This window comes from Rhineura floridana, chromosome 9 (assembly GCF_030035675.1).
Source record: "Rhineura floridana isolate rRhiFlo1 chromosome 9, rRhiFlo1.hap2, whole genome shotgun sequence".
Lineage (NCBI taxonomy): Eukaryota > Metazoa > Chordata > Lepidosauria > Squamata > Rhineuridae > Rhineura > Rhineura floridana.
This window is the reverse complement of record NC_084488.1, coordinates 82057827-82082407: the sequence shown is the minus strand read 5'-3', so window position 1 is coordinate 82082407 and position 24581 is coordinate 82057827. Positions and strand designations below refer to the sequence as shown.

Here is a 24581-nt window from a genome sequence, read left to right as displayed (position 1 = left end):
CTTACTTAGGAAAATCTTATGCTGGAAGGTTTGGAATTTCCTGAACCTTTCAAAGAAAGAATTGTTGCTTTGTTGACCTGTCAATCCTCTGGTAAAAAATATTTTTCTCATTATGATATTTACCCTCAGATGGATTCTATATGGCCCAGGTTTGTTACCTTTGAATTTGTTAAGTAGTCTCCAGGTAATCATTTAACTGAAAGTCCCATCTTCCAGAGGTTCTTAAACTTTTTTACTGCCAGAGCTTACTGAGATGGCTGAAATTTCCTGAAGCTCACCATTAAAATGGTGGCGCTGCCCACAAAATGGTAGTCAGAGCCAGATCATAGAGCCAGATCACAGAATGTTTAAGTAACCATTAGAAAATGGGAACTTGCATGACCAACTCCTACTTCTCACGGACCTGCGGGCTCAGTGGGTAACCTTGGGCCAGTTACTGTCTCTTATCCTACCCTACCTCACAGGGTGGTTGTGAGGATGAAATGAAGAGATGAGCAACATTCCTGCTTTTGGTTTGAATGCCCCTCCTTCCCACTTCCCTGTAGTTGCCAATTTTTGGGAGTGATACGGACTTTATAATTGGCCCTGGTAAACATTTTGCAGCATTCTGATCTTGCTGAAGTTTCTGAAAATTTCAAAGGCAGCCCTACAACAGCTACCATCTTATCAGGAGGTTCGTTCTGTAAAATATAGGAAACGAACCTTTAGTGTGGCAGCACCTACCCTGCGGAATTCCCTCCCTTTAAATATTAGGCAGGCACCATCTCTGCTATCTTTTCGGCGCCTTTTGAAGACTCTTCTTTTTCAACAAGCCTTTTAAGTTGAGTGCTATACCAGTCTGTGTCTGTGTCAGAATTGCTTAATATGTTTTTTAATAATATTTTTAACCCTTTTTTTAGAGTTTTTAAAATGTTTTTAACGCTGTTTTGTCTTAATGTATTTTAAGATTTGTTTTTATGATGTTTTAAAGTGTTTTTAGTGTCTTGATTGCCGCCCTGGGCTCCTGCTGGGAGGAAAGGCGGGATACAAATTAATTAATTAAATAAATAAATAAATAATTGCAGCAATCAAAACGGTGTGGTGAAGTCATGTGCCGCTATGGCTAGGTCATACATTTTTAGGAACGGGCATGGTTGGCACACCAGCCTCAATTATGCAAATATTGGCCACCACTGAGATCTGGGTACCCAGGTTTAGGGATGTATCCAAGAGAACACCCAAACGATAAACCCGAATCCTCAGGGGGAGGTGCAACTCCATCCAAGTCACACTGAACTCCTTCCTTGATCAGCCATTCTACTGACCAGAGGCATGTCTACTCTGTCTGGATTAAGCTTCAGTTTGTTTATCTTCATCCAGTCCATTAAAGATACCAGGCACTGATCTACTAACAGCTTCTTAGACTGAGATGGAAAAGAGAGAGAATTGGGTCTCAAATTCCACAGAAGAGCTCTTCCAGTAGTTTTATGTAGATGTTGAATAGAATGCTGTTAAAATAGATTCCTTTTGGTTATTGTGTCAGACAGGAATCCCCAACACCACCTTCTGGAAACATCTCATCAGAAGGACTGGAAATACTATTAAACAGTGCCCAATGATATTAAAAGCTGCCAAGAGATCTAGCAGAAACAACTGGAATCCATTCTTATTGTGTAGCTCATTAGTTCCTGGTGTAGTTCATTAAGGTGACCAGAATTGACCCTCTCCTGTAACTTGGCCTAAAGCATGGATTTATAATCCACATCATCCAAGAGCACCTGAAGGTGGACCTGAAATGTCACTATAAATACAATGAAAACATCACAATGCAACATCCAACTTGAAGATCAAGGTCACAGGAAAATGTTGTGCGCTTTACAATGCAATTGTTTGAAGTTTTGAACGGTACAACTCCCACAAATTCATATTTTTATTAGTGTTAACAGTATCTGGTATCTTTGAAAGTATGTTTCTTGCTGTATATCTGGAAAATCAAGCTGTTTCCGTTGGGTGTGGGAGGACTTTTTAAAAGATGCGACTACTTTTTAACCATTGTGTAGGTGTTGTGGTTTTCATGTCCATGAATATACTCCCCTGTTCAGTAGATAAGAACAGCCTGGCATTATCAAGTAGGAAGCACAAATATTTACGTGGCGTTTCTGACATAAAGAAAGTGCAGTTTGAAAGTTTTGTAAGTAAGATAGTGTTCTGACCTATGTAAACATTAATAAATTCAGAATATTTCTATACTTTAAAAAAAGTACTGAATTTTGCATTCAGAAATGATGCTTAGTTACATAAATCTTACTCAAAAGTAATACATAAACATTAACGAATACTGGTTTGTCTTCTGTATTCTGTGCATACAAATGTTAATGCCACAGAATATTATGTAGACTAGAAAACTTGGTGAAGGTTCCATGACTTCAGGATTAGCTTGCAGCTACCTTGAAGTAAATGTAGTAGTTAAAACAACTGAGCAGTAAGTAGAAAACTTGGGCTCACTCCCATTTCTGCCTTCCATACCTTCCCTGTTTAGGAGCACAGGAACATAGGAAGCTGCTTTTTATTGAAACAGAACACTTCTTTATCTAGCTCAGTATTGTCAACACTGACAGCAAGTCTCCAAGGTTTCAGGCACACGTCTCCTAACCCTACCTGGAGATGCTGGGAATTGAACCTGGGACCCTTTGCATGCAAAGCAAGTGTTCTACCACTGAGCTACACCTTTTCTGGATTCAGATTCCTTAACTCTGCTGTCACTCAGCTTGGATATTGACTTGTCTGTAGAATGTTTCTTAGATGTGTTGATAGTGTTGACCTCTAGCTATGGCCTGTTCAGTGGCATCTAGTGCCGAGGTTTCACTGCCCTGTCTTTTTGCTCTGAGAACTATGTTCTTATTATTGATGGCAAACTACTATAGATTCATTGTGGAGATTTATGTCCTGTCATCTTGCCAGATCATCTGTGCCCCTGTGGTTAGAAACCTTTAGAGCAGTATTCATTTGATGCCCTACTCCCTGCTCTGCAACACAGCACCTGCATCCCCCCAGCCCAACTCTGCCCACTTTCCCAGTACCTTGCCATGCCCTTTTACTTCCAGCCTGGTATCTGGGACCACAGTAGTCCAGCACTTGCAAATTGCAATTTCTTGTGCTATCTTATGATATTGTGAAAAAAAAATGCTATTAGATAGAAATTTGACTCTTAATAGCAAGATGCAATTAATCATTTACATTTAACTCCTTTGCCAACTGGAAATATTGAAATCTAATTACATATATTTTATAAGTGTATTTGTATCTCAGTAATAGCTCATTAAGACTTTATTCAAGTTAGATATCATCTGCGTCATTTGAACACAATATGGATTCAATATATTTCAGCTGGTGTAGCAGATTATCAATAAGCACTACAGCTGCACTGCTTGAAATGTCTTTCAATTTGGCACACTTCCGTTTCCCTATTCATTTTCTTTCTTTCCTGGCTATTCCAATAATAGCTTCTTGTTTCCGTTGAACAAAACTAGCCATCAGTGGTCAGTTAGATATCAATTAAATACAGGAATGTATTCATTATAAACAAGAACTTCCTGATTCTAGACCAGGGCTCAAGTGTCTTAGCTTTTCTTGTTCTGGACAAACGTTGAGGTGAAAAGACCTGTTTTAATCCATTACAGATTAAAAGGCAATATGTGAAAATATTTTTCAGAAATTATCTGAAATCCTCAAATCTTTTCAGAGTGATTTGAAATTGAAGATAATTCAATTTAGCATATCAAACAGGAAAAATTAATACACTTAGATTTATACATGGTAGTATACTAGCAATTAAATATTTTACATACTATGCTAAAATGGAAATATTACTCATTTTTAGCAAAGTGTGTATATATTTATTTGCATTTCTGCCTTAGTGTATTTGCATGCAAGCATGCTACATCTTTGCGCCTGAAAGGGACCTCAGACCAGCTACTAAGTCATATAAAAATGTCAGCTGTTGTTGAAATAAACATTTAAAAAAACCTGATTCAGCAGTAGCATTCCAGATAAAAAGTTAAAACAGTGCAGGAAGAATTAATTCAGAGAGGTTCACAAAAAGATGAGAACCCTTTACCCAATACTGAACGTCTTAGGAAATTATGTTATAAGATGTATTTTTCATTTGTATGAATTTCATGTCTCTGTTTGTATAAATATATATAAATGTAGTCAAGCTTTCAGACAGTAAATTTTACAGTTTAGGGCAGGGGATGAGGAAACTCGCCTTCTCAGATGTTGGATTCCCAGCTCCCATCAGTTCCAGCCAGCTTGACCAGTAGTTAGGGATGACTAAACACGGCCACAGAGAAGGCCTCGTCCTGTGAACCCCATTGCTTTTAACTCCCAAAGGTAGCAACACATGCACTAGAGGCTCCTGTAGCCCAGATTTCCTGGCTAGATTTCATATGTTGAGTGGCAATTGTCCTCAGCCATGTCTTGGACTCTGTGGTGGACTGGATGAGGAACGAATCCCAATAAGATGGAGCCTTAGGAGGGGGTGAGGGTTGGTTGCCAGGCTTGGGAATTAGGCAGGTTACTTGTTCTGGATGCGGTTGCACTCCCTCTGAAAGGGCAGGTACATAGTGTGAGGGTGCTCCTAGATCCAGCATTATTGCTGGAGGCAGAAATGATCTTCTCAGGTAGGAGTGCCTTTGCCAGCTTTGGCAAGTTGCCAGCTATGGGCAGTCTTAGATAGGGATATCTTGGCCACAGTGAACCATGCACTGATAACTGGATTACTGTAATGCCTTCAACCCCCTTTGAGGTTGGTTCAGAAGCTGCAGATAATGCAAACTGTGGCGGGAACATATAATATGGCTCCCAAGCCAAGTTCAAGGTTCTTATGTTGATTACATAGCCCTTTACAACTTAGGTTCTGCTTCCTTGAAGGAGCACATTCTCCCATACAGACCTAAGATCTGTAGGGGAGATTGTCCTTATGATGATGCAGCTAGCAAAGGCTCCCCATACGGCAATTTGAGGGAGGCCATCTCAGCAGTGGCACCTGAACGGTGGAATTCCCTCCTGTCTGAAAAGAATGAGGCTTCTTTGTTTAGCTTCCTGGTTTTAATAATGTGTATGTGTGTATTTAATTTTTATGTACCCCTCTGATACTACTTTGCAGTGGGTAGATAACAAATATTTTAAATAAAATATTTACTAGACGGACTTGCCAGACATTAATCCCTTTGCTTCAAAAAGGGTGCTTGTTTGTCCTGTATTGTTAATATGGCTGTAGTTGTTGTAAAGTATAAAACTGATATAAAAATACAATTAACAACAAATGTTTTAAAAATACTTTGTTGTTTCACAATTGAGTTATGAATGTGCCTAAAAGTTAGCCTTTGCAGCATGTTAAATCTTCCTTCCATAAATTACAGGATGTCTCCTGTGCCTCCTCCCATCTGAAACATCCCTGATTTATTCTTAGCTAGCCCTATTATGTATAGTTGCGCTAGCCCTGATCCAGCATAGACAGTGTTTAAATTGTAGAAAAAGGGATGCTGGGCTCAATTGTAAATGGAAACACCTCTTTGTATCTGAAAGTCCTTTGCTCTTATCCCTGATGTGTGGGGACTCTCTGGTAGTTGCCCATTGGTGAGAGAGAGGTGAACTCTGCACCTGCGTAGAGGTACTCATCTGCTTTCACCTCATATGTTCTGGGACTGACATTGAAAACAGATGGTAGGGCTGAGGCTTGGAAAAATTAAGCACTGAACATAGCAATGCATATACAGTTCTCATGTAACAAATGAGAATAGCTATGCTGCAGGAATGCTGTTGTGGGAAAACATCTGTTCATTGCTAAAAAGAAAGAGAAACCAGGGTAGTTGGGTGCTCCTCTTGAGAGGCAGAATGCAGAAACTAAATATAATATCTTTTTAGAAAAGGAAAAGGTTCACAAACAACACAGGATCCTGTGCAGCAATTTCTGCATCTGTATAATAAAAAGCATAGAGTTTCTTCCCCCCAAATGGTTTTGAAAACACTACATGTGTAAGATATTATGGATAAAAGTGCCTGAGCTCAATGCGATATTCTGTGGATTTCAAAAACAAAACAGCCCACCGTGGCTCCAAGCATCAGACCAGTAGTGCAACTGGGCTTTGCTCTTCTTACTTTTAGGTAGTTATTGAAACATATTTTTTTAAGAGGACTTGCCCTGAAGTGTGAGTCAGACATTTTATAATGTATACTGCAATTGTGTAACTTGCTGTTTTTAGGATTTGCTTTTAAATCGCTACGTATGTATTTATTTCTATTATGCATTAATTTTTTAAAATCTTTATTTTACACTGCTTTGGAAATATTTTGTTGGGAATAAACTGCTTATCATTTATCAGCACATAATTCAGGGAAATTGAGATAACCCCCATTATTTGTGTTGGAGAATTACTCATAACAGTGTTGTCACCTGCATTTTTGTGAGGCAGTTATCTCTCATTGGTACCTATTCTCATTCTGTAGGAGGTGGTTCACTAATCACTATTTTCATCTCTGATGTCGGAAATGGATTAAAAGGGGAAACTTGTGGCAGTACAATGTGTGTATGTGTTCTCTGCATTAAAGGAACCGAGAGAATATTTGGTGCAAAGTGCTTGATTGATAGAATGTGACATGGCTCCTTTAGCCTCCTGTCAATCTTCATGATAGTAGACAATGTAAAACGGTCTTCTCTGTGTGATGAGCATTTCATGGGTAGTTGTGCATTTTAATCGAGCCAACGTTTCACATCTAGTCTGTGTCATGACAACTTTCTCTTGGAACTTGGATGAGGGAAAAATAAGAGAAGGAAGGAGAAATGAAATACCTTATGTTTTCTGCAAGAGTGCCTAAGGGAATTAGGAGTTGCATTGATTTTAAAACAGATCTAATGCCATGGCTTGATAACTTATCATAGTGCAAGAGTGTTTTTACTTTCTGTTAAGCTTCTCAATTGTTTTTGTCAAGATCTGAAACCTGGGGCTAATTACAAATACAGATTTACCAGCACAGGAGAGCTTGCAAATTATTTTTGTGAAGGACTCTCTGCAACAAAACTTTGGTCTGAAATATTCACAATTTTTTAAACAAAAGTTATGTGGATAGGTTTTCTAGTTGTTGTGTTGATCATGGATCTGTACTGCAAAATAAAATTCAAAAATGTGGATTTTTCATTTTCACACAAAGATTTCCATGTTGTTTTGGCCAGAGAACTCCTTTTCCCAGTTTTTTTTAATAGAGAGGGCATGGGAATATTCATTGGAACTCGTAGACAAGGGTTAACTATAAAAATTATAGTTTATAAATTATAAATCAAATAAAAATTATATTAATAAAGAATAACAGAAAGCAGAAACAGCAAGACACTGTAATGAGATACTGTGGACTTTATCCACTGGAAATTTTTCTTGTGCAGATTCCATCAAAATTAAGTGAACCTGTACTATACTTACATTATTTTCAGTATGACGAGCATGAATCATTTTGCCAATTTTATATAAGTGTTATGGGGGGAGATTTTGGGTTATATATTAAGATGATGGAAAACCTCAGGTCCAGGGACGAAATCCAGCCCACCAGACCTCTATCTGGCCCTTAGGACTTTCCCCAGACCCCAAACCCTCCCTAACCACACATCCCACCAGCCCTGCTTTGCACTCTGCTTGACTGTTTTTGTCTGGCTAAATTATGTCCTTGAACTCTGATATTGCTACTTTCTTGAATGGATGGAGAAAAAGGTGGAATGTGTGAGTATAAAGAAATTAGTCTACTGGACAATGGTAAAATTCATATTGGTTGCTCTGTCCACTTTTGCCTCTGGCTCTGCCCACCACTGGCTTATTGAGCAAAAGGAAATGTGACCCTTGGACTAAGCCCTTGTTTTTCAAAATGGCAGATATAATTTTTGTTTAAAGTTTTATCAGTAGTTGAAAGTGAATTATATGTAGCAGAGGGGTGGAAGGTGTCATTCCCATACACCAAAGAGCTATTCTTAAATACTGATAGCTCATAATAAGCTATTCTGTTGTTTTCTAATTTTCAAACCCAGAGCCTTCTTTTTATTTCTATTTTCCAGTCTGGTTTTCGACCACTTTTCTTCTTTAAACAAATTTAACTGTTAATAAGAAGTATTGGTGCAAACTATTAAAATACATAATAAGAATTTAAAATATTGCCATCTGAGCGATTCAGAAGCATGGTGAAATAAATGTGTTTCTGTAGCTTCTGAAAGACAGACAAAGGGATCAGGTAGCCCTCCTTTGGAATGGCTTTTATAATTTGGTGCAAAAACAGAGAAAGCCTTTACTGTTGTACCACCCTGATGTAAATCTGAAGGTGGCAGAACACAGATGATGGCCTCTGATATTGACCTTGGTGTTCTTGCAGATTCATATGGGAGGAGATGATTCTTAAGATACCCTGGTTGTAGGTTCTAATTTCTAACCTTTCTGATCTTACGTAGTTTTGCAATAGGACTTGCAATCCTGTGTTAAAACCTGACATTATTGGGTTGCCATGGACAAGTCTTCCGGCCATCATTTTCTGTGTGAATTGGAGTGAATGATTCCACTTGAATAGTCAAGAAATTCTGTTGATATTTGTTTCCCTAGATTTTGTAGACACTGTACACAGGAATAAAAATAAAACAGCCCCTTTTTGCACGTTCGCTATCCAGCAGACATGACACAAAAAGAAACAGGGATGGGACAGGAAGAACAAACTAGCAAATTCAGGCACCATTCTTAAAAGTTACCTCACTGCTCCAGTAAGGACAAGCTAGAATGGAGACAGTTTGGGCAGGGGAGGAGCAAACCATCAGTTGGGCTCAGCTAAGCTAATGGAGTGGGCCTCTGTGTCCCACCTCCTCATGTACTGATCTTATAATATTGATTGGGGCTGTGTATGTTATCAAATTAGAAAGCCTTGTAATGAGTGAAAGTAGCAAAGGGATGTTAAAGGAGCAGGAAATTTAGTCCAAGACTAATTTAGAGGAAATTGGAAGAAGCCAAGGGGAGAGTTAATGCCCAGTCAACAGGAAAATCATATTTTGTACATAATATCTTGGCATATGTGAATACTAACCAGTAGTTCTGCTCCAGTAACCTTGGAAAGTGAATAAATAATCTAGAATATGGTTTTTAAAAATTCCAATTGGGTGCAGTGTTCTAAAACTACTTGCAAATCAATATATCTTTCCTATATATGCTAGTCTTTTATTAAATGTCATAATTAGCATAATTAATATCTTATACTATAGCGCAGAAAATCCTGTCCAGCAAAGGGCTGAATTTAGATCAGGTCTCCCATTAAGAAGAATATTTTTAAACCAAAAACGGGGGGAGGGGGAGAAATCTCGACCATGTTAATTATACCAACTTAGCCACTTTTGAAGTGGTAAGTGCTGCATTATTACAAAAGCTGCTTTTCTTTGCCTTTGTTCTCTCATTACCCAGGATGAGATTGTTGTTTTATAAACAGTGTGCAGTACTGGGTGCCAGATGAAAGCATAGCCGGGAGATTAGATTACATTATCAAGGGAAAGACACAGGAAGATGCATTGAGAATGGATCTGCTGTTAACCACCAGGTAATTATCAAGGTCCATAATTATAAAGGGGTAGCCTCTTTCTCATGTCTGTTTTTAAATGATAGATGTGATTAAGAGCAGATTGTTTATTTGAGAGAATGGAGAGGGGGCTTCTCTTTTTTTCTTTAGGTTTTATAGCGAAAAGGTAAAGGTATAAAGATCATTTCAAACTCATATGTTCAAATACTGTATGCTAATTTTTAAAAGAAGTGAGAGAAGTAAGAGAGACTGATGTCACACACATATTTTGAAACAGATATTCCTTTTTGCGAGCTGTTACCCCAATGAGTATTTTGTAGTAGCCCTCTTCTTTTAAATTGGAAATAAATAAGTAGAAGTCCACCAAATCCCAGTCCAACCCTCTCCTTCTCAAAAAAATAAACCTCCCTTTCATATTAACTACTGAAGGTACGCTGAGTCCTTTGCTTGTTTAGGGCAGGAATTAGGAACCTGTGGCACTCCAGATGTTGCTGGACTACAGCTTCCATCATTCATGACTATTGGCCATACTGGCTGGGGCTGATGGGAATTCAACAACATCTGGATGGCTACTAGTCTCCCATCCCTCCAGGTAATCACCAAGCAAGAGATTCCTGGGGAGGCATGTTCTGCATACCAGAATTCCCTGGATTCCTACCAGCCAGCAACCCCTTATGTTAGTGGATAGGAAGCAAGCATGGTCAACACAATTATATTCATGCACACATTGAAGTATATACCCACATCCCCCATGTCTAGTGCCTGCAGAAGTCAAATTTGGAGAAGGAGGTGGTTCTGACACACAAATATTTTTTTTGCAAGGATACACCAGGCATGCTTGCTTGAAGTAAGTCTACTTTAATCAATGAGGGCCAGCATAGTGAATTGATTAGACTGCTGTACTTAGACTGATGTACAGTGGGATTTACTCCCCTGCAATCATTCTTAGGATAGGTGAAACTGACCACGGGGGATGGGGAGGGGAGAGGAGGAGGAGGAAGGAGGGGATGGGAGCAGGCAGGAGGGGGAGGGGAGGAGCACAGGTTTGATCATTTGCATGTTTATTGAATTCAGTGGGATTTACTTCCATGCAATCATGCTTAGGATAGGTGAAACTGACCATGGGGGGGGGAGGGAGGGCTAGAATGGGCAGGGGAGGAGGAAGAGAGAGGAGAGGGGAAGGAGGGGAAAGGCAGGTCTGATCATTTGCATGCTTATTGAATTCAGTGGGATTTACTCCTATGCAGTCATGGTTAGGATAGGTAAAACTGACGAAAGGGGAGGAGGAGGGGTTGGGGAGAGGGGAGCAGCGGGAGGGAGAGGGAGAGGGAGAGGGAGAGGGAGGGGCGGGCACGTTTGATCATTTGCATGCTTATTGAGTTCAGTGGTATTTACTTCCATGGAATCGTGCTTAAGATGGGTAAAACTGACCATGGGGAGGAGGAAGGGGGAGGGGGGAGGAAGAAGAAAGGGATTGGAAGGGGATGGGGAGGGAGGGGCAAAGGAAGCGGGAGGGAAGGGGCAAGAGGAAGAGGATAGGAGGGAGGGTGGGTTTGATCATTTGCATACTATTTGAGTTCAGTGGTATTTATTTCTGTGTAATCATGTTTAGGATAGGTGAAACTGCCCGAGGGGAGGGGAGGAGATTGGGTGGGTGGGCACTGGGCAGAGGGGAAGCCCCTTTCCTTCCAAAAGGAAAACATTGTGAACAGTATCATTGCTTTTCAGTGTTTCCCCCACCTTTCTATTCTACAGCAGGCACATGTAGCCTCCCACCTAAATTTAAACCAAAGCTGTCCCTGGCCACATCCACACCAGACCTTATTTCACTTTAGACATTCATGACTTCTCTCAAAGAATCCTGGTAAGTGTAGTTAGTGAAAGGTGCTGAGAGTTGCTAGGAGAGGCCCTGTTCCCCTCACAGACCTTCAATCAGATTGGCTGACTGTTAAACCAGTCTGGCTGCTAGAGCTCTCTCAGGGGAATAGGAGTCTCCTCTCAGCACCCTTCAAAAACTACACTTCCCAGGATTCTTTGGGGGAAGTCATGACTGTCTAAAGCGAAATAAAGGTCTGGCATGGGCGTGGCCCCCTGATTAGGCAAGCCAAGCAGTTGTGAGTCTGGCTTTTAAAACACCGACAGTTGGTTCTTACTGAGCATGCCTGACACTATCATTCAGTTCAATGCTAAATTTCTTAATTAAAAATCAGCCAAGCATTTTTGTAACTTTTAAACTGCAGAAGATGAAGGTCAGAGTATGGGGCATGGTCAGTAATAGGAGTACAGGTACTCTGTGAACATGGCTGATTTTTAATGAATTTCAACAGATTATGAGAACAGAGAAAAAAGTCCAAAAGGGGTCTGTTTCCCCCCTCTTTTTAGACTTTGAACTCTCAATTCTCTTTGACTGTTTTGTGTATCACCTTGAAAATTTAGAGGGTTGATAAGCAATATACGTTTTGTAAGGTTTTGCTTTGAAATGAGCTTATGGAAAGCATCAGAATGGCATGGGGGTATTTTCAATTTAACATTGCGGAATGTGAAAAATCCACACTGGCTATCGTATACAGCCACTCTTGTGGCTGTATAATAATGCTGTTCCCACACGTACTGATGTTAACCCGAAGGTTCATAATTCCTGTTGGTGACGATGCCCACTGATTTTTCCAAACTGAAAGATAAAGGGGGGGGGCAGGGGCTCATGTTTTTCATGGCATAAAAAAATCAAGTCATGCCACACAGCAAAATATTCTGTATTGCTAGTTCTTTGAATACATGTATCTAATGGATAATCTTCTCTGCTGCTGCTGTCTTCCAAAACTTGCTGTACCAATAGTCAATGGACAACTCTATAGAACTTTTCTAATTTTGTGTATTAACAAGTCTGATACATTCTGGGACACACACCCCCAATTTCTATAAGGACCCCTTGTGAAGTGAACAAGTTTAACCCTTCTTTCCCCACTCTGCTCTCCTTTTTTCCTCATCTCTAATTGCAGCACTGTGAGGGGGACAGAATTTCCATTGGGATTTCAACTGAGGAGGAAAGCATTAAACTTCATATTGACATGTCATGTGGATGTAAGTGGGACCCCTCACACCTAAGCTGAAGTTTTTGAAAGTTGCCAGATGTGGCTGCAAGCCACTCATTTAATGTAATGTGTAAACCTCTTTATACACAGCCATGCATCTTGTTTTCCCCTTTTTATGGAGGATGAGAGAAGTTGCATTAAGGTGGATATAAAATGCTAGATACTTTATCCGTTTAAATCTCTCTCTTTTTAAAACAAAGAATTAAGAACTTGTGATCCCAGAATGTTTTTTAAAAATAATTATAATAAATCTTAAGAGTTTTGAGTGTGTGAACTCCATATGCCTTATCCAAATCCATTGCTAAGGCAGAAGAAGATATCCTTAAGTTTTCTTAAGTTCATGGAAAATTCCTAGGTTAGGGTTTTTCTTCAATGTTGCTGGGTTTTTGCAGAAGTCAGAAAACAGCACAAGCCCAGAGTGAAGGCAGACAAAAAGTGCTTCTCTTTCCCCCATGTTTTCAGGACATGCCATAGCACTTGGGAGAGGGGTCAGTGGTGACTACAAATAAGACTACTAATAAGACAAGCTACAATTTGTGGATTTGTGACATACCGGGTTGTACCAATCATGTTTTTTTCTTTTCTACATCACAGCCGAACCACAGATCTAGCCATAGGCATTGGTCTAAGCTGAGGCTGATGTAGTCCAAAACACTTGGAGGGTGCCAGGTTGGCAAAGGCTAGGAAGTAACAACATGATTAAGGTGAAACCATGTGATCCAATCTCTTGTGCATTATTGGGGTGACATGGAGAGTTTTAGTTTTTTAAAGTACCTGCTTTGCTCTGTGCTAACATATGCATCTGACCAAGCAATCAGATGGGGAAGAGCCATAGCCCATGCTTTTTCTCCGGAAGTTCCCATATCCAAACCCTGCCATCTCCAGATAGGCATGGGAAAGACTCCTATCTGAAACCCTGGAGAATTTCTGAGGTAGATGGACTAAAAATCTCACTTTATGTAAAGCAGGTTCCTATACTAAATTTCTCAGCTGCTTAACAAAGTTGTATTTATTTATTTATTATTATACTTGTATACCACCCCATAGCCGAAGCGCTCTGGGCAGTTTACAGTAACTAAAAACATATACAATTTAAAAATACATCTTTTAAAAAACAATTTAAAACACAATTTAAAAATTTAAAACAATATAAAACACATGCTAAAATGCCTGGGAGAAGAGGAAAGTCTTGACCTGGCGCTGAAAAGATAACAGTGTTGGCGCCAGGTGCACCTCGTCAAAAAGATCATTCCATAATTTGGGGGCCACCACTGAGAAGGCCCTCTCCCTTGTTGCCATCCTCCGAGCTTCCCTTGGAGTAGGCACCCGGAGGAGGGCCTTTGATCGTGAACGTAGTGTATGGGTGTGTTCGTATTGGGAGAGGCATTCCATCAGGTATTGTGGTCCCAAGCCGTGTATATTGCCATGTGTGTTTGGCCATTTTTCTTAGAATATAGATATTTTCACAATACTTGGCATAAATAGAAGCTGCCCTGGGCTCCTACTGGGAGGAAGGGTGGGATATATGAATGTACTTTTTTGTAAACGTAAATGAAGCATCACTCCTTCCTTTAGCTATTACCGTTACACTATTGCAGTGTGATTCATTCAGTTCTTTAAAAAGAAGTGAGGGAGAGTGGCAGGCAAGCAGTCTGTGACAGACTATTGTGTCTGGTAATCAAACATGCCTGTAATAATTTTTCCCCCATGTGGAAGTACTGAGTTAGTTCTTCCTTGCATCCTGATTAGGGAGACAGACTGTAAAAGGAGGAAGGGTTGTGCTTAATAAGCTTTTTTTGTCAGCAGCTTTGAAAGTGCCTGCCAGCGCTCGTAAGCTTTGTGCTCTGATTTGTTTATCATCACTTCCTTCCTATGAAACGGAATCAAAGCCCTGATTGGAAAAAAAACCAAAGCAAAGGCAAAATACACATTTGTGTGGGATTTAACAGATTGGAGGCTGAATGCATTCAGAAAAGAAAATCAGGTTAGTTTGTTTACATAGTAGAGAAGACAGGAAAAACCCTATGTCTAGATGCCGACTGCATTCAGTGTGGGCATTTGTGTATGTGTGTGGAAGTGCTCAGATAGAATTGTTGCATTATTTTTGAGTTGAATTATAGGAAAATTCCACCGCTATTGTGAAAAAGGTATGCTAGATGGCAGTTGAGGCATTGGTTTGAGGAGCTTAAGGTGCTAATGTGAATGTTTTGGTCATTGTCTTGCTTATCCCCTTACATCAATTTCCTTCACTAGCTTCACTATTGCCTGAATAATTTACTGTGTCTCCTACCTTGCTATAATTGGGTCACAATGCATGATCCAACTTCAAATCTTTACCTATGCTGTGGCAGCTTCCAAGAACGCCTAGAGCAGCCAGTTTTCTCAGTACTACAGAGCTACATTCCACTGAATATACCTTAAGCTTTTCTACAAACACATTTGATGTCCCTTGTTGTGCTTGCTGCCTCTGCTTGATGTGAAAAGAATACCAAGATGCATAATCAAAACTGAAGCTTCAAATATGCTACATAATTGCCCCATGAAAACCTTAAACAGGTCAGAGGTTTTTGTGATTGAACTAGCCTCCTGAAAGCACAACACTACTGAATGGGGCACAATTCACTGGGAGTCTTCCCTGTACAAACTCAAGTGAAACTGTGGAAGCTGGAAGCAAATGAAGTTCCTAGTGATGGCAGTTCTGCTTTACAACATATGCATACTGTGTGGAGAAAATGAAACCATACCCTAGTGTTTTCTCAGTCTGTGACCAAATATAGCACATACATGTATGCTGTTACTTCTCTAGTGTTCTATTCTATTGTGACATGCTCTGCTGTGCAAGGGGAGTGCATACCTAAAACATTACCCTTTTTAGAAGTCAATGGAAACCCTCTGCTTGAATTGAATTTTAGGTTATGTTTACAGGAACCCTACGTTTTTCATCCTTTGTATGTTTGACAGATGATACCTTTGCAGATTCTTCGGTAGCTTCATGTGGAACACACAGTTTGCAGCGTCACAAGCAAACAAGTAAAGATCCTGGAAAGTGTGTAACTTCCATAGCAAGCTTTGGGAGACTAGCAGCTGATGATGAACTGATATGAAATGATAAAGGAGAAGTGGCTGTGGTAATGGTTGTATTGTCTGTGTCTCAGGAGGAGGTGTGTCTGTCTCTTGCCTGCAGTAAAACTGATGACACAGCCTGATAGACAAGCGCTACACAAAGACTGAGAGGAATTTATAGACACCTGAAGGCAATACAAGCTGATGATGAAAGGTGTTCTCGATGTTAGACACTAATTCATAGTGAAATGATATTGTGTAAGGGCTTTGTGTCTGCAATAGAACTTCCAAGGATGAAAGCCCACCAAAAACCTTCAGATCGAAGCAAGTTGTAATTCAAGTGTGGTGCTGGTGCCACACTGAAATTCGCAAAAGAAGATAAAACTAATAATTAGAAGTCAACTGCATACCTCTTATTATAGCTTTCTTCATTGCCTATGGCTCTTTTTATTATTGCATTTTACCCTTGGGGTTTTTTTGGTGATTTGATTTTACTTTTTGGCTACCTTCTTGATAAATCATTTTTATACTCTTAAGGAATCTTACCCCCTATAGAAGAGAAGTGGGTAAGATAGTTGTATTTGTACAGTACTAGGTATAATAAACCTTTCTTTTCTTAGCTTTGTGTTCTTGGAGTTTCAGGACAATCAGAAGGAAGGGGGTAGCCATTCAGGTAGTCTGTCAAAGAGTGCAAAACCATCTTTCCCACAGGGGGACAATAAACTACTTATGATACACTTTCCATGGCAGTCTTTGATAAAGTGATTCAAGTGGAATGGGCAGCACTAGCTTGCAGAAGAGCTTCCCATAGATTTGCCTCAAGCTTCTGCACTCTGTGCCAGGAGACGATGGGTAACTCAACCATAAACACAAAAATCCCGAAATGATGAGAAAAAAATTATTTCTTAGGAAAGTCCAGCGTGCTTTGGGGGCTACAAAGAAGACAATAAACTCTGTGCCAGGAGACGATGGGTAACTCAACCATAAACACAAAGATCCCAAAATGATGAGAAAAAAATTATTTCTTAGGAAAGTCCAGCGTGCTTTGGGGGCTACAGAGAAGACAATAAACTACATCAACACATAAAAATGGACAATTATAAATCACAACAGCAAATTCAGCATTAAAATACAAATACTTAATACATCACTAATTATTGAAAAATATTTTGTAAATAATTACATAAAATTGTCTGTAGAGATCTCTAACAGCAAAAATGCTTAAAATTTTAATGGCAACTGCAAGAAGAAAACAATATATATCTATATCTATCATCTATCTATATAATTTTGCAAAGATTGTAATTCCAGGTGTTTTGCCATCAGGACCATGAACAAAGAGTAAAGAAGGGATCATCCTTCTTGGTCACAAAATGCATTGGGCTTTCCTAAGAATTTGTTTTCCTCAGCATTGGGGTTTTTCCCCCTCGTGGTTCTTTGAATGCTGACTGTTTTTTGTTTCCAAGTTTATGACATAACTCAATATACTATTGGTAGATGTACCAGTGGCAGCTCCACAGTACTGCTTTCTGATATAGATAGCCTGTCCTGAAAACATTGTGGCAGGTGTTTCAAAGTTGCCTGCATAAGAGCTTTGAGACCTCTTTGACTGATGCTTCAGCCTGCTGGAATAATGGAAGCAAACACAGCAGCATGCAAGAACACTGGTGGTGGTACTTGGGGGTGGTGATGGTGGTAAATCCTGGTTCCCAAGCTCACCTTGTAGGAGTTCCATTCATCAGAGCAAAAGTATTTTGAGAGCCCCTAGAAGCAACCCTAATGGAGACTAAGACTACAAAGAGACCCTACCTGTTGCACAAGAAGGAAGAGAAGATGACCAGCACACCAATATTCCTTTGGTTACTACAAGGCCTTCAATCAACCCAGAAGCTACCAGGGCTTCAGAACCAAGTTGTAACAGGCCAAGCTGACTGGAAGACCTCAACAGTCAAACAATCCATGGCTCTTTGTCCTCTACTACTTCCTTCCCAGAGAAGGAAAGATGCCCCAATATATGTGACACCACATCAGCCTATCCCTCCCACCAGGACTGATGAAGGTTGCCTTTTCCAATTCACCGCAGCATGGGAAAAATCCACCTCAAATCAATGGTTACTGGAAACTGTATCTAAAGGTTAGGTCCTGGAACGAAATACCATCCCAGGCAATAGATTCAGTCAAAGAGCCAGACTAAGCACACTGCAGTTTTTTAATTAATCCAGCAACTGATTCAAATAGAAATCATAAAACATTCCCCAAGAAATAGCTTTGGTCCAGGATCTGCTCAATATTTTCATTGTATGCAAGAAATTTGTCTTTTTCGCGGTCCATGATATCCACAAAGCTCTCCTCCAACACCACATTTCAAATGAATTGATTTTTCTCTAATCCACTTTTTTCACTGTCCAACTTTCACATCCATACATAGAGATCGGGAATACCATGGACTAAATGATCCTGACTTTAGTGTTCAGTGATACATCTTTGCATTTGAGGACCTTTTCTAGTTCTCTCATAGCTGCCCTCCCCAGTCCTAACCTTCTTCTGATTTCTTGACTATTGTCTCCATTTTGGTTAATGACTGTGCCAAGGTATTGATAATCCTTGACAAGTTCAATGTCCTCATGGTCAACTTTAAAGCTTTATAAATCTTCTGTTGTCATTATATTAGTCTTCTTGATGTTCAGCTGTAGTCCTGCTTTTGTGCTTTGCTCTTTAACTTTCATCAGCATTCGTTTCAAATCATTACTGGTTTCTGTTAGTAGTATGGTATCGTCTGCATAATTATTGATGTTCCTTCCTCCAATTTTCACACCTTCATCTTGATCCAATCCTGCTTTCCGTCTGATATGTTCTGTGTATAGATTAAACAATTAGGGTTTCTTCATATTCTGTTCTTACGGTAGCCTCTTCCGCATCAGGACAATCAGATGCTGTGCACCCTCGTTTCTTTTAAAGCATTCCATAGTTTTCCATGATCTACACAGTCAAAGACTTTGCTGTAATCTATAAAGCACAGGGTGATTTTCTTCTGAAATTCCTTGGTCCCTTCCATTTTTCAATGTATATTTGCGATATGATCTCTGGTGCCTCTTCCCTTTCTAAATCCAGCTTGGACATCTGGCATTTCTTGCTCCATATATAAGAGCCTTTGTTGTAGAATCTTGTACTTTCCTTGCATGGGATATTAAGGCAATAGTTCAATAATCACTGCATTCCTTGGGATCCCCTTTCTTTGGAATTGGGATGTATGTTCAACACTTTCAGTCTGTTGGGCATTGTTTTGTTTTCCATATTTGTTGACAAATGTTTGTCAAAATTTGGACAGATTCAGTCTCAGCTTGTAACAACTCTATTGGTATGCCATCTGTTCCTGATGATTTGTTTCTTCCAAGTGTTTTAAGAACAGCTTTCACCTCACATTCTAAAATTTCTGGTTCTTCATCATATGGTTCCTCCATGAATGAATCTGTCATCCTTGCATCTCTTTTCTAGAGTTCTTCAGTGTATTGCTTCCATCTTCCTTTTATTTCATCTTGGTCAGTCAGTTCTTCAGTGTATTGCTTCCATCTTCCTTTTATTTCATCTCGGTCAGTCAGTGTGTTCCCCTGTTGATTATTCAACATCCCAATTCTTGGTTTAAATTTCCCTTTCATTTCTCTAATCTTTTGGAATAGGGCTCTTGTTCTTCCCTCTTCGTTGACCTCTTCTATTTCTATACAGTAACTATTGTAACAGTTCTCTTTGTCCCTACGTACTAGTCACTGTATTGTTGCATTTAGGGTTCTGACTGTGTTTCTATCTCCTTTTGCTTTTGCTTTCCTTCTCTCTTTAACCATTTTAAGAGTTACTTCAGTCATCCATTGAGATTTTTCTCTCTTTTTAGCTCGAGGTATTGTCTTTTGCATTCTTCCCTGATAATGTCTCTAACTTCAATCCATAGTTCTTCTGGTTCTCTGTCAACTAAGTTTAAAGCCTCAAACCTGTTCCTTATTTGATCTTTATATGCTTCTGGGATGTTATTTAAATTGTATTTTGGCATTATGATTGTTTTGTTCTTCTTCTTTAGCTTTACTCTGATTTTTGATACGATCAGTTCATGATCTGTACCGCAGTCTGCTCCTGGTCTTGTTTTTGCAGAAAGTATGGAACTTCTCCATCTTCTACCAATTATATAATCAATTTAATTCCTTTATTGACCATTTGGTGATGTCCATGTGTACAGTCTTCTTTTCGGTTGCTCAAAAGATGTGTTTGCAAGAAACAAATTGTTGGCTTCACAGAATTCAGTAAGTCTTCTGCTTCATTTCTGACTCCTAGGCCCCATTTCCCCACAATTCCTAGTTCTTCCCTGTTCCCTACATTTGCATTCCAGTCCCCCATTATTATCAGCACATCTTGTTTTGGTGTGTGATCAATTTCTTCCTGAACTTCTGCGTAAAATCTCTCCAATTCCTCTTCTGCATTTGCCATTGGAGCATAGACTTGGATGATGGCTATGTTAATAGGTTTCCCATTTAATCTTGTTGATATAACTCACTCAGACCTTGAGATATAGCTCCTAATTGCTTTAGCTACATCACTTCTCACTATTAAAGCAACCCCATTTCTTCTTAATTTCTCATTTCCTGCATAAAATATTTTGTAGTTGCCTGATTGAAAATGTCCCATTCCTGTCCATTTTAATTCACTCACACCAAGTATTGTAATGTTGATACGTTCCATTTCTTGCTTGACAATTTCTAACTTTTCCTGGTTCATGCTTCTCACGTCACATGTTCCTATTGTGTGCGTCATACAACTCCGGACTCTCCTTTCACATCTGTGAGCATCAGCCTCTGGGCTTCCTTTCGGCTTTGACCAAGCTGCATCATTAGTCACTGCCCTACTCGTACTTGTCCTTTGTTCTTCCCTAGTAGCTTGGTAATTGCCTTCTGTCCTGGGGGTTTCATCTTCCAGCACTATCTTATGATGCATTTTGGATACTCTGTTCATACGGTTTTCGTGGTAAGAGGTATTCAGAGGTGGTTTACCATTGCCTTCCTCTGAGTTTGGACGCATCTTATTCTGGTGTCTCAGCTTTGACCATTCCACCTTGGGTGCCCCTGCTAGGAGCCTAACCTCTTGGTCTAGACTTCTGACGGCATTGCTCTCAGTTTCTTCAACACTCTCAAACCCTATCACCACGTTAAGGTGTGCATCCTAGAGGAGGGAATGAAGGCTAAATGTGATAAATCTGCAGATAGTTTGGTACTGTCCAGGTGGACCTATTAGCAACTGGCAAGAAATCACATTCTTCTCATGCCTTTGCTGTCTGCAAGCCTTCAAAACAGATACAGCAGCAAGTGGTCCATAGGGCTGATGTGTGTCTTTCCACTAATGAGACTGCTCCCTCATGTCATCCATTAGATATTAGAGCTACAGGTGAAGAAAAGAAATCTTTGGCAAGCAGACATGGAATGCAACAACAGAATTCCAGGAGCACATCACTTAATACATTACAACCAATAACAAAAATGTATGTTAAATACATTATAAGTAGGAAACCAGCTAGGGAGGCAATTGGACCTTTGGATGAGAAGTGAATCAAAGCTGTGCTAAAGGCATTATTGACAACTTAAAAACAGATGTCACCAGGTTCAGATGGCATTCACCTGAGAGTTCTTAAAGAACTCAAATATGAAACTGCTGATCTTCTAACAAATATGTAATTTATTCCTAAGATCAGCCACCTTTACTGAGAAAAGTGGCCAATGTAACACCATTTTTTAAAAAGAGATCCAGAGGGAATCCAGGAATTTATACGTTGGTTAGCTTAATGTCAGTCCTAGGAAAGTATTGTTAAAGATAGATTTACTAAGCACACAAAAGAACAAGTCATATTGAAGAGAAACAGCATGGCTTCTGCAAGAGTAAATCCTGTCTCATTAATCTTTTAGAATTCTTTGAATATTGTAAAACAGAGGTGATCTAGTTGACATTGTACTTAGAATTTCTAAAAAAAATGTGATGAATTCCTTCACCAAAGACTTCCTGAGAGTAAGCTTAGCAATCATGGAATAAGAGGACAGCTCCTGTTACATATTAGCTTCCTGGTACGCAGAGAGTAGGTACAAATGACAGTTCTCAGAGTGGAGGGTTGTAGAAAGTGGGTTCTATATTGGGACCTTTTCTTTTTAACTTATTTGATGATGATACCAAATTGTTCAGAGTGGCTGAAACAAAACAGGATTGCAGGGAACTCTAAAAAATTTCTCCAAATTGGAGAATGGGCGGTAAAATAGCAAATAAGAGTCAATCTAAGTAAGTGCAAAATGATGCACACTGGAGCAGAAAATCCTAATTACACATATGCATTAATGAACTGGTGATGACTGACCAGGAGCAAGACCTTGGGGGGTCATAGTGGATAACTCAATGAAAAGGTCAACCAAATGTGGTGTGGCAGTTGTGAAAAAGGCAAATTCCATTGTAGGGTTCATTGCCTCAAAAGGATGTTGTAGAGCTGGAAAACATTCAGAAAAGAGCAACAAAAATGACCAAGGGGATGGAGCAATTCTTCCATGAGGAAAAGTTATAACATTTTTGAGCTTTTTCGTTTGGGGGGGGGGGAGACAGCAACATGCTAGAGGTGTATTAAATTATGCATGCTGTGGAGAAAGCGGAGAGAGACATTCTCTCACGCACATAATGCTAGAACTAGAAGCCATCCAATGAAGCTGAATGTTGGAAGATTCAAGATTGACAAAAGAAATTATTTCATATAGAGCATAGTTACTGTGGAAGTTGCTCCCACAAGATGTAGTGATGACCACCAGCTTGAACAGCTCTAAAAGAGGATTAAACAAATTCATGGAGGATACGGTTATGATCTGCCTCCACTGTTAGAAGCAGCATGTCTCTGAATACCACCTGTTGGGAATCACAAAGGGGGAAGAGAACAGTACAGTTGTGCTTGGGACCTGTCTACCAGCTTCCCATAGGTATCTGATTGACCACTATGAGAACAGGAAAGGGGGACTAGGCTCTTCTTGTATTCATTGCCATGGACACCGTGGTTCCCAATCTCATCAAAATGTTCACATGTTTTCATTGGTGGCTTGGTCTTCATCAGGACCTGCTATTGCGGGGTTCAGAGGTCCATCCACAACTAAGAATTGTTCAGCTTACACCCCGGAGACTGAATGGCAATAACTCCTAAATCTGGTCTATAAGGTAGAAGTAGCAGCACCATTTTAGTGCCTTATAAAAGGTCCTCCAACAAGTTGAACAGCACTTGGCAAGCTTTCACCTGTTAATGTATGGGAAACACCTAAACACTTTAAAAATACAGGCATACCCCGGTTAAAGTCGCTTCACTTAAAGTCGCCAAGCTATAACATACATACTCCATACTACCCCATACCCCACTTTAATGTACGTGCTTCGCAGTAACAGACACTTAGTGGCATGACGCCGCTGCCATCTAGTGGCAATTGCAGTGCAGTACATGCATGGATGATTGCTTCACTTTAAGTACATTTTCATTTTACATACACCCTCCGGTCCCATTGCGTATGTTAAAGTGGGGTATGCCTGTATTGATTCTGTTGCCCTTGGGCTGATCTAGGGTCTGCGCACTAGTAGTCAGATGCAGCAGATGACTGCCATCCCAGGGGATTAGATTTTTGAAAGGGTTTACACTGCTAGCCTCTCCCACAGTCCGTACATATTCCACATGGAACCTGATTGTAGTGTTATCAGCCCTAACTATGCTTCCTTTTAATGCTGTGTCCATCTCCCCACCCCCACCCCAAAAGCAGTCTGTTAAAAGAGGGGTCACTTCGGTCCACAGGGTATCTGAACTCAATGTATCGTCAGTGAACAAGGAGAATAAAGGACTCTTATTCCCAAGATCAGCTTCTTATTTTATAGGTTTAAGGAAACAGTGTCACTTTCATTTCACCATCATATCCAACAAAAAGAGAGTGGCACACATAGGACATAACTACAGTGTTTCCAGAATGTTAATGAGAAGGAAACTAGAGGCATTGTCTCCTCTAGCCTTTTATTCTCAGGGAGCAGGATGTCTAATTCCACTAACACGTGGTTAAGAGAGCTATAAGGTTACAGGACTCTCCAAGAAATTTTGCTGCTTGAGGTGAAGTGCAAGATGGTGCCTCCCTCATACCATGGACAGAAGCCAACCAGAGTGTCAGTTGAGTCTTACTTCATCATGGCACAGAGTTCTTCACTTCATCTGAAGGCAGCAGGTTAGTTTGAGGGCACATGACAGGCTGGGTGATTCACATAGCTTTGCCCACTCTCCAGTATTTACTGCCTGACACCTCATTGTGCCTAAATCTAGGGCTGGCTTTGAGGTAGAATCATAGAATAGTAGAGTTGAAAGGGGCTTATAAAGCCATCAAATCCAACCTCCTGCTCATTGAAGGAGTCCAACTTAAAGCATACCCAACAGGTGGCTGTCCAGCTGCCTTGATTGCCTCCAATGGCTTGAATGCCTCCAGTGTTGGAGAGCCCACCACCTCCCTAAGTAATTGGTTCCATTGTCATACCACTGTAACAGGAAGTTTTTCCTGATGTTCAGTCGAAATCTGGCTTCCTGTAACTTGAGCCCATTATTCCATGTCCTGGCTCAACCAGGAACCTCCAGAAAAAGGAAAATTTAGACTTGCCATAAATGTCTATTCTTTGTGGTTCTGGGGTGTAGTTTGTAAATGGTGTGAATCTGGTAGGATGGCCTTTCTATTCTATCCTTACCTTGTTCATGGTAATTGTCATCTGTACAACTTATTAACATGATGTTGATTTCATAGCGGTGTCTTAAGTTACCCAAAAAGGTTTCCACTAGTTGAG

At 40.0% G+C, this 24581-nt stretch overlaps 1 protein-coding gene across 21 annotated transcripts in view; it reads left to right on the top strand.

Moving 5' to 3' along the window:
• Positions 1-24581, top strand: part of AFG2A (AFG2 AAA ATPase homolog A) — a 248554-nt gene that overhangs the window by 102434 nt on the left and 121539 nt on the right. Inside the window, exon 15 of one of the 21 annotated variants that reach the window (XM_061585141.1) lies at positions 15624-16185. The exons of 19 other annotated variants lie outside the window; for them this stretch is intronic. In XM_061585141.1, coding sequence (XP_061441125.1) covers positions 15624-15650 — 27 coding nt within the window. In that variant the 3' untranslated portion in view covers positions 15651-16185. Of the gene's footprint in view, positions 1-9458; positions 9521-15623; positions 16186-24581 lie in introns of those variants that run through there. One more of the 21 variants, XM_061585142.1, reaches the window with a different exon arrangement.